Source organism: Pseudoliparis swirei, chromosome 18, assembly GCF_029220125.1.
Source record: "Pseudoliparis swirei isolate HS2019 ecotype Mariana Trench chromosome 18, NWPU_hadal_v1, whole genome shotgun sequence".
In the NCBI taxonomy this organism is placed as follows: Eukaryota; Metazoa; Chordata; class Actinopteri; order Perciformes; family Liparidae; genus Pseudoliparis; species Pseudoliparis swirei.
The window spans coordinates 3585543-3595542 of NC_079405.1; the positions used below are offsets into that span (position 1 = coordinate 3585543).

At 41.5% G+C, this 10000-nt stretch overlaps 1 protein-coding gene across 1 annotated transcript in view; it reads right to left on the minus strand.

The window, feature by feature from the left end:
* Positions 1-7547, minus strand: part of stab1 (stabilin 1) — a 62427-nt gene extending 54880 nt beyond the window's left edge. The window contains exons 1-8 of the mRNA XM_056438527.1: positions 7094-7547; positions 5131-5252; positions 4881-4996; positions 3435-3520; positions 3121-3190; positions 2865-2960; positions 2064-2171; positions 866-1053 (exon numbers count right to left, since the gene is read on the minus strand). Of these exons, the coding sequence (XP_056294502.1) occupies positions 866-1053; positions 2064-2171; positions 2865-2960; positions 3121-3190; positions 3435-3520; positions 4881-4996; positions 5131-5252; positions 7094-7147 (840 nt within the window). The 5' untranslated portion in view covers positions 7148-7547. The remainder of the gene's footprint in view (positions 1-865; positions 1054-2063; positions 2172-2864; positions 2961-3120; positions 3191-3434; positions 3521-4880; positions 4997-5130; positions 5253-7093) is intronic.
* Between the last annotated feature and the right edge of the window lie 2453 nt (positions 7548-10000).

The following is a 10000-nucleotide window of genomic DNA, read 5'->3' on the forward strand; positions in this document are numbered from 1 at the left end:
CACACAGACACACATACACACATACACACACACACAGACGACACACACACAGACACACACACACATACACACAGACACACAGACACACACACACACACAGACACACAGACAGAGACACACAGACACACACAGACAGACACACACACACATACATACACACAGACAGACACAGACACACAGACACACACAGACACAGACACACAGACACACACACACACAGACAGACACACATACAGAGACACAGACACACAGACACAGACACACATACACACAGACACACACACACACACAGACAGACACACATACACACAGACAGAGACACAGACACACAGACACAGACACACATACACACAGACACACACACACACAGACACACATACACACAGACAGACACAGACACACACAGACACACAGACACACATACACACAGACAGAGACACACAGACACACATACACACAGACAGACACAGACACACACAGACACACACAGACACACAGACACACATACACACAGACAGACACAGCCACACACAGACACACACAGACACACAGACAGAGACACACAGACACACATACACACAGACAGACACAGACACACACAGACACACACAGACACACAGACACACATACACACAGACAGAGACACAGACACACACACAGACAGACAGAGACAGTGTGGGTAAACACAGCTTTAGCATTTAGCTCAGGTTTAAATTCTGGACCTGAAGTGACTCGTGATTATTTGTTGCGACGTCATCTCTCTTGGCTGACGGTCTTTCTAGTCCGAGGACAGGTCCTGGTCCAGACCTGGTTCTGGTCTTGGTCCAGACCTGGTTCTGGTCCCGGCCCCCGGAGGGACCCTCACCTTGTTGGGTCCTTTGAAGACACAGACGGTGGAGTTGACGGGACACCCGCCGTTGTTCTGGGAGCAAAGGTTTCTGGGTACGCAGATTCTGCCGTCGCCCTGGTAGTCGGGCTTGCAGACGCAGGTGACCCTCGACCCCTGAGAGGAGCACTGGGCGTTGACGTCACAGTCCCTCGGTGAGCAGATACCTGACCCGCAAAACAAAGACCCAACTCAGTCCAGATGAGACTCTTTTCTCATTTATTCGCAAGACAAAAACAAACATTCACAAAACATCCTTGTTTATTGAAAGAAAGAAAAAAAGAGTTCTAGTCGGGCTTCTAGTCCAGTTCCACTCGGTAAGACGGAGATTTAAAAAGAGGTTTCCGACCGACTTCTGGTTCTTGTTCTGGAGACAAGAACCCTAAATAAATGTCTCTCGTCTTTTGTATGCCGGTAGTTAAAAAAGTCATTTTCAGGACGGATTCTAGTTCTAGTCCAAGTTCTCGGACTTGAAAGAAAAAAGGAGAGCCGGGAATTCACAAAACCTCCTAAAAACAAGAGTACTGGTTCTGCTTCTGGTCTCGTCCCACTGGGTACGAAACAGAGACAAAGGAATCCTTCGTGGTTTAAGGTCTGTTTTTGCCTCGCTGTAATCTTCTTCTCGACCAGCTTCCAGTTCTGGTCCTGGTCTTATAGTTCTGTATCTAGACAGCAGGAAAGACTCTCTGGTTCTGGTTCTGGTTGTGAGGAAAATCTTTCAGGACGTTTTGAGACGCCATCAAAATGTAGTTTTCTGCACACAGAAAATATAATGAAACTACTATTCTTAGATCCTTATCACGAAGGTGGAAAAATGTCACGTTTGTCCTGAAGGTGGCGCCAGAGGAAAGGTCACGCTGTACGATGGACATTGTGCTCTAGACCCTTTACAGTTCATAAACAATGAGGATGAACGCACTTGTGCGGAGTGCAGTCGCTCACAGTCTAATTCAGTCCAATACAGTACGATTATTATTATTATTAATATTATTAATACAGTTTATATGCGTTTGCTGGAGAAACCTAGCATTTATTTAGCTAAATCTAGCGATTAATTGCTTTAAAAATGGTCGTGGACTTTTTTTAGATCGCTCCAGTGACGGTCAACGAGACGAGCGGCTTGCGGAAGCAATGAATAAATAAATAAAGAAATGACAGTTGAAGTTGTTGTGTTTACTTGCGCATTTCCCCTGCGGCGTCGTCCTGTATCCGGGCAGACATTGGCAGCCGGCGGCCTGTCCTTTGCAGTACGAGTACGGGCTGCAGCGACTGCACCTGCTACTCACTGCCGACAACACACAACACGACAGCAGCAGTTACTCATCACACGGAGGTAAAAAGTAGCTGTCACAGTGTGTTCCACTGAAAAACGGGGTAGATATAAGCAATACTTAGCAAAATGTGTCTTATTTAGTATATTCTTTTTGTAATTTTGCCGGTTTTAGACTGTAGTTTATTCACGGAAAAGCTCGCCCGAATAAAGAGACATGCCTGTGTTGTGGAAACAAAACTTTAGCTTCCTTCAACGAAAAAACTATTTTAATGTCACCGTTCAAGAGGTGTAAATACAATTTATTCCTAAAAAAAGGCACAACTGAATATCAATCAGATCTCAGGTAGAACAGGAAGGTCTTTATTTACCTAAAGATACAAATACAGCATTATCTAACACTATGAAATTATTATGTCAATTAAGCCAAATGTGATTTTTAGTAGGTTCATAGTATATTTTGCTGAGACTGATATTATTAGAGTGGCAAAATTCAGTATAATGTATAATGTCTGTGTTGATATAAATGCAGCAAATATAAATAGTTTCAGGCTTTCTTATAAATAACATTGTTTTATTTTATATTATTTAAAAAACATTTAAAGGACACCCAGTATGACTGAGTGTCTGTGAGTGATACGTTTGACTCTGATAACATGCAGTAACCTGTCGTTTAAAATGGTTTGTATAAAGTCATCTCGTTCTTACCTTGGTCACAGCGCTTCCCCGTGTACGGCGGCTGACACAAACACTCTCCATCACCTTCAGGACCTTTACTACACACTCCACGCTCACAGTCACACTCTGTGCAGACACACACACACAGGACAGCTTTTCAAACAACTATGGGACATTTTTTGCAGCTGTTAACTCAACAATTTGAAGATGTTTCTTTTAGCCACGGTATTTTCTTTTCACTTCTTTTTAGACTCGAGAGTCTCACACGGGGACGACGTCAGCCTACCTTTATCGCACCTTACTCCAAAGACCTTCTGATTCTGACACTCCTGACAGGCAAAACCAGAGAAGCCGTCCTAAAGAGGGGAACCCAAGGCATCAACAATCTATACGACATTTTAAAAAACACTGTTACCAAATCCACAACTTCACCAAAAACAGAAACACATCAAACAAAAAAACTCCAACTCTCTCGTCAGAGACGTAACTGAGAGGCTGATGAGCCATTGAGACACTTGAGCGGTGGTCATTATTGTTACTGTCTCCTATAAATACATAACCAATCGTATAGTATCATATATACACAGACAGGGTACTGACGTCACAGTTGCAGGTCCCATTGCCGACGTCTCCATCGAAACAGGTTCCGTGGAAGTTACAGGTCTTCCCTGACCAGCTGGGACAGGCTACAGGCGGACAGGTGATACAGAGACAGGTGACAGGTAAATCATCATCGTTTATCATTGTTTATATGATACCATGTGTCTGAATCATATTGTCAACTCCAGTTCCTCTAATGGACACTGCTTGTTTGATTGTATGGAAGTCATAATAATGTTAAGAATATATATTTGTTAAATGAATGTGGCCATTCGTAATTGACAACACCTGCATGGGACGACCTGCCTCATCTAGTCAGGATAGTTTAGTGGGAGCAATCCGGGTATTTAACGGCCAGTAATTCACATGCATTCACAGCACTGACGCAAAACTAGTGACGTTGTTACTTTACGTTAAGCTAAAAGCTAACGGCGGCTACGTTCGTAAACCGGTTAATTACAAGCTAACACACCTTCTCTAAGCAGAAATAAATTAATATGAAGTTATTCAAGTATCTTACTTGTTGTCGTATGCACACAACTGACGGCACAACCACTAAATAAGGCAACAGGAAGTTACAATTAACTCGACCAAACCTTCTAACGTTAATTTTGTTTTACATGTGAGACGAAATGAGAGCTGCGCGTGAGGAGTAGTCAAAGCGGGACATGATTGGTGTACAGAACTGACACTCAATAATATGACCAATCAGAACTACGGAAAGTCAGAATAGTCCCGCCTCTTGTTAAGTGGCCGTTTCTTTTTTTTAAATATATGACTTTTTTTAAATTAAGTCTCTTAAGTTAAAACACAACGGAATTAAGATTTTTTTTCCTGGATATTTTAAAAGAGTATTGTTTTCACTATCGATTCCTCTCGTGATTATTTGAATAATTCCAAACGCTGAAACTCAAATATCGTGTTTTGTCTGAAGGAGAGTCAACAACCCAAATCATACATAGATAGTGGATCAATTTTCTGTGAGTCAACACTAAAAGGTTCAGCAATGATGAGTTACATTTCACAGTTTACATACTTCTAAATATGTTTTATTTGTCTCTATCTATTACAAAGATACACGATCAGTAGGAGCGTGATTGCTTGACTGCCTGGAGCTTTAAATGTCCTCTGAATCAACTCAGCTAGTCTTGTACTGTGTGCACATGTGAGATGTGTGCCTGTCAGTTAACTGTAATTAACTTAAATATACATATAATTATTTTCTACTAAAAACACAACAACATATTATAACGAATATTCGGGAAATATCACCTGGATATTAGGAAAAACTGTAATTTTGTACTTAATGGCGACAGGTGCACAGTAGAATTATTTAGGTGGGTTTTTGCTTGTATTTAATTGGCCAGAGTGATTCGAGTGTGTGTGTGTGTGTGTGTGTGTGTGTGTGTGTGTGTGTGTGTGTGTGTGTGTGTGTGTGTTTCTTACAGAGACAAAGGGATCCCCAGTGCTCCGGGCAGCATTTTGGCTCCATGTACCCCTTCATACAGATGTGCTGACATCCAGCCAACCTCATCGCTCTGCCGCCGATCTCCACCACGTAACTGCAGCACACAGTGAGCATGAGGTGAGGGAGCTACTTCATTCACAGACTACAACTACTTCTACTACTATACTACCATCACTACTACAAACTCCACTTCTAGTGACACATGTTTTACAGTCAGTGTTGGTGTACCTGCAGTTGTTCGTGCCCCCGCTGCTGAAGCCGTGGGGGCAGCTGCTGACGACGGCGCAGGAGGTGCAGGAGGTGTACATGTCCTCCCTCTGAGAGATATCACAGCGACCAGGAAGAGGAGTCTGAGGAGGAAGAGGAGTTTTATATCTATTACAGTCGGACACAGACTCTGGATGAATGAGGGAAATCCTTTATTCTTAACTTTGAACCTGCAATGTAACCAGTAACCAAAGTTGTAAAACTCAAAAAAATGAAGTGACGTGAAAACTGAAATGTTTCCCTTTGAGATTGTAATGGAGTAGAAAGATGAAGTAGGTGGAGTATAAAATGGAAGTACAAGTACCTCAAATGTACACAAACAGTACCAGAGTGAATTAAGTTTACTTATCACTGATAATAAAAACACACTAAAGACAAGTGGAGAATCATTTTGTGTGAGAACCAGCAACCAGCAGATATTTAAGGAAATGTCTCAGTGGTGTGCCCAGACAGGCAGTAGGCCTACTGGGCAGACTGAGGCTGCACCACAGCTGCCATGTTTCACTGGGAAATGGACACAAGTCTGATTCACGGCTGAAATATTTACTCCTCAAAAATCAAACTTTTCTGATCAGAAAGTATGAAAAAGCAGACCAGATCTTAAAAGTGTCCCCTGATCATATCGATCTACTTGTTTCTACTCAGAATCAACTGAACACCACAATACAGAATATATTTTAATGTGTATTTCCTCTTTAGGAAAAGTCTCTCGTTTGTTGATTTGATTTCGAACGACTGTGAGGAGGCAAAGGTATGAAGACACCTGAAGACGGATGACATCTCTGCATGTGAAACGCGTCGTGATTTTATTTTTATTTTATTTATTTATTTCTGCAAAATGTCCCTTGACTCAGGCTGTGCGAATGATGAAATATTCATAATATGAAATTTGTTTTTAAATTGTAAAATAATTAGAATTATTATAAATAATTTTTTTAAATTGTAAAATAATTAGAATTATTATTAATATTTTTTTTCAATTGTAAAATAATTTGAATTATTATTACTTTTACAAATGTCATCCTGTAACACTTGATTGACGCGTCTCTCCGTCACTTCTCGCGACACCGGACCAACACACGGGCCGTCGCTGGTTTCCTGTTTGACAAACATGGCTACCGTAGAGCTCAAGTTTCTATTCTTGTTCTAAATAAAGAAGAAAACCGACTTATTTTTGCAGCTACTGGATCAGTTTGAGTGATTCTCAACAAGGTTCAAGTGTCTCTTTTGTTGGAATTGAGTCAATTTCCTTTTCCGCTGGTTCCATGATGTATTTCAGATGAATGTTTTGACAGAGATCAGCCATGAAATTTGTTTTTTTGACGTTGACAAATTCTCCGTTGACGAACCACCACAGAAACAATTCAGCTTTCTTTTAAAAAATGTGGATTCATGTCCAATTAAACTAAAAACTGGCGGTAATTAAAAAATGACAAACCAGGTCAATATTTCCCGCTTGAAGACCAGCATGTCGGCGTCGTAGCTCTGTGAGCATGTCGGCGCGGAAGCCGGCAGGACTTTAGACTTTTAGTCAGAATCAGAACCTTTTATTGACATTTATCTTTACAAATACAATGAATATGTCGTGGCGGGCGGAGCGACAGTAGACAATAAACAACATCAACAAGTCTTGTTGAAACGTGACTAGAAGTCAGCGTCACTTGACCTCCGCTGCTGTGAATCTTGTGATTATGAATCTCTATTCTAATGAGGTTGTTTCGGGTTGGGTCAGAACAGTCGGTCCCCTCTGACATGTTCCACTTATGCAAAACCAAAGTTTTCATTCATTCGGGGAGCAAAGAGCTCGTTAGTTTCTGCACAAACAAGAGTAAAACTGTTGTCTAGGGTAGCTGCAATGGTCCAGTTAGAGCTGTACAGACGGGGGGGGGGGTCAGCCTGACGGAGGTGGAGGTGTGTGTGTTACCTGTTCTTGCAGTGAAGTCTGCAGGCAGAGCAGCAGCAGCAGCAGCAGCAGCATGGCTGCCGAGTGTCACCACATCCAGGGGAGAACACACAAAGCCACCAACTCAGTAAAAAAAAAATATATATATATATATATATGTATATATATATAAATCAGTGGAAAAAGTAGAGCGTGTTTTCAGGCAGCGGCGGTTCTCCACATCAGTTTCCTCTTGGATCTGGTTTGAACCTTAAACACAAGCGGCCGACTATCCACAGGAACAACGCACACAAAGCGACATCCTCCGAGCAGGAACAACACAACTGTTGGAAAACAATCGGGAAAAACTGAGAGGAGCTTGAAATATATTTAGAAAAAAGAGAGCGACGCCAGGGTGGATCCAGGCCGTGTTTATCTCACGTTCAGTCTGAAGGCAACAGAAGGAGTTCTTCAGTCAGAGACTCAGGGAACTCCGTCCGGCGAGCCGAGAGGCTGGAGGACTCACGGCTCTCCTCTCTGGGCGAGGAAGAGGACACACAAAAACACAACAACAGAAACTGGCAAAGTAGGAACCTCCCAGCAGAGGTCACCTCCTCCTCCTCCTCCTCCTCTCCTCCTCTCCTCCTCCTCCTCCTCCTCTCCTCCTGTAGTGACTTCACCACTAGTAGTATTAGTCTGTGTAGTATCACGAGCACTATAACAGTATTAGTATGTGCAGTATCAGTAGCACTAGTAGTATTAGTATGTGTAGTTATAGTAGCACTATAGTAGTATTAGTATAGTTACAGTAGTACTATAGTAGTATTAGTATGAGTAGTTACAGTAGTACTATAGTAGTCTTAGTATGTGTAGTATTAGTAGTACTATAGTAGTATTAGTGTAGTTACAGTAGCAGTAGTCACAGTGGTGATAGTATTCTGTAGTATAATTGTTGTAATACACTTAATACAATACTAAAGTAAAAGTACTCATGCTGTAGAATCATTTCAGTGTTTTTTATTGTATAATATCTCTTTACTCTGTTTCACCCCACATGTCCAACATGTCCTGTTCTCCTCATATCACGACTCGTCATCTAAATGTAAACGAGAACTTTAATTACAACCCGGACTCAAGCCGATGGGTTTTCCTCCTTCTGAACACAAAGTGTGTCGGAGGTCGGGAACGCCGCTGTGTTACACCTCCGAGACATGAGGAGAGGGATTAGTCATTAAATAAAGTTCATATATTTCAGCTATACGGCCTTTTAGAGAGAGAGAGAGAGATTTTGAGAAACCCTCTCTCTTCCTGACAGGAAGTTTGGGGCGGACTTCCCCTCCCGGAGGTCCCAGCGGAGCGACGTGATTCTGGACGGATTTCCTCGTCAGCTGACACAACTCCGGCTCCGCGGAGCGAGAAACGGGAGCGAATGTGTGAAGAGCCCGAGTTTCTCTTCCTGTCCGAAACGCAGCTTTGACTTTTTAAGAACCGACGACAGACAAGGTGAGCTTAACCAGAGCCGGGGGTCAAAGGTCAAACTGCACGCACGCAGAACAATAGCAGGAAGCCGGCAGACAATACACGGCTGCAGAACTCTGGAGGTTTGCTGCCTTGCTCATTCGCGAGGAGATTTCAATCAGCAGCGTTTGCAGGTTCACAGACGTTAGCCGGAGCTCACGAGGATGTGCTCCTACTCCTGACATGGTGCCTGAACACACCTCCAAAAAACACAACGCGATTTAAATAAGGTTAATAAGTAGATTATAGTTTAAGTTATGGCCTAGAGAAAAGAAAAGGCATGACATGACATTTAATTATGAATTTGACATGTTTCTAATTGGGACTATTTTTATAAGACATTAAGTGAAAGCGCAATGTTAGCCTATTAGCACGCCAACATCCGCTAACTAGCGGTAAACACGAAGTACAGCGGATGCTGCTGGAAGCGTCGTTAGTTTACACGGTAAACATTTTATTTTTAATACAAACATGCTAAAGAAAAGACATGCAATGTCATTTAATTATGAATCTGACCATTTTTATAAAGACATTAAGTGAGTGCACAATGTTAGCATATTAGCACGCTAACATCCGCTAATTAGCGGTAAACACAAAGTACAGCGGATGCTGCTGGAAGAGTCGTTAGTTTAAATGTTAAACATGCTTAAGGAAAGACATGAAATGTCATTTAATTATGAATTTGACATGTTTCTAATTGTGACCATTTTTATTAAGACATGAAGTTAATGCACAATGTTAGCATAGTAGCACGCTAACATCCGCTAATAAGCAGTAAACATGCTTCTGGAAGCGTCATTACTTCACATGGTATACATTTTATTTTTAAAACAAAGATGCTTTAAAAAAGACATGAAATGTTATTTAATTATGAATTTGACCATTTTTATAAAGACATTAAGTGAGTGCACAATGTTAGCATATTAGCACGCTAATATCCGCTAATTAGCGGTAAACATAAAGTACAGCGGATGCTGCTGGGAACATCATTAGTTCACATGGTTTACATTTTATTTTTAAAACAAAGATGTTTGAGATAAGACCTGAAATGTCATTTAATTATGAATTTGAACATTTATATTAAGACATTAAGTGAATGCACAATGTTAGCATATTAGCACGCTAACATTCGCTAAGTAACAGTAAACATGCTTCTGGAAGCGTCATTAGTTTTTATGGTTTACATTTTATATTTTTAATATCATTTATATGCCCGTGTGTTGCTGCTGCTGCTGAACTGGCTGATATGATAAGTTTGTTACCCTTGATATATCTTGTTGTGACTCCTGTGACGTGGCGTCACATCTGTGGTGCCTTGAGACTGCCTGATTAAAAACAAGACAAGGGGATTAAGACATTGTGTGAAGGACACCGAGATATTTGTTATCTTTGAAGGTGTTGCATAATGTCTCACACACACACACACACACA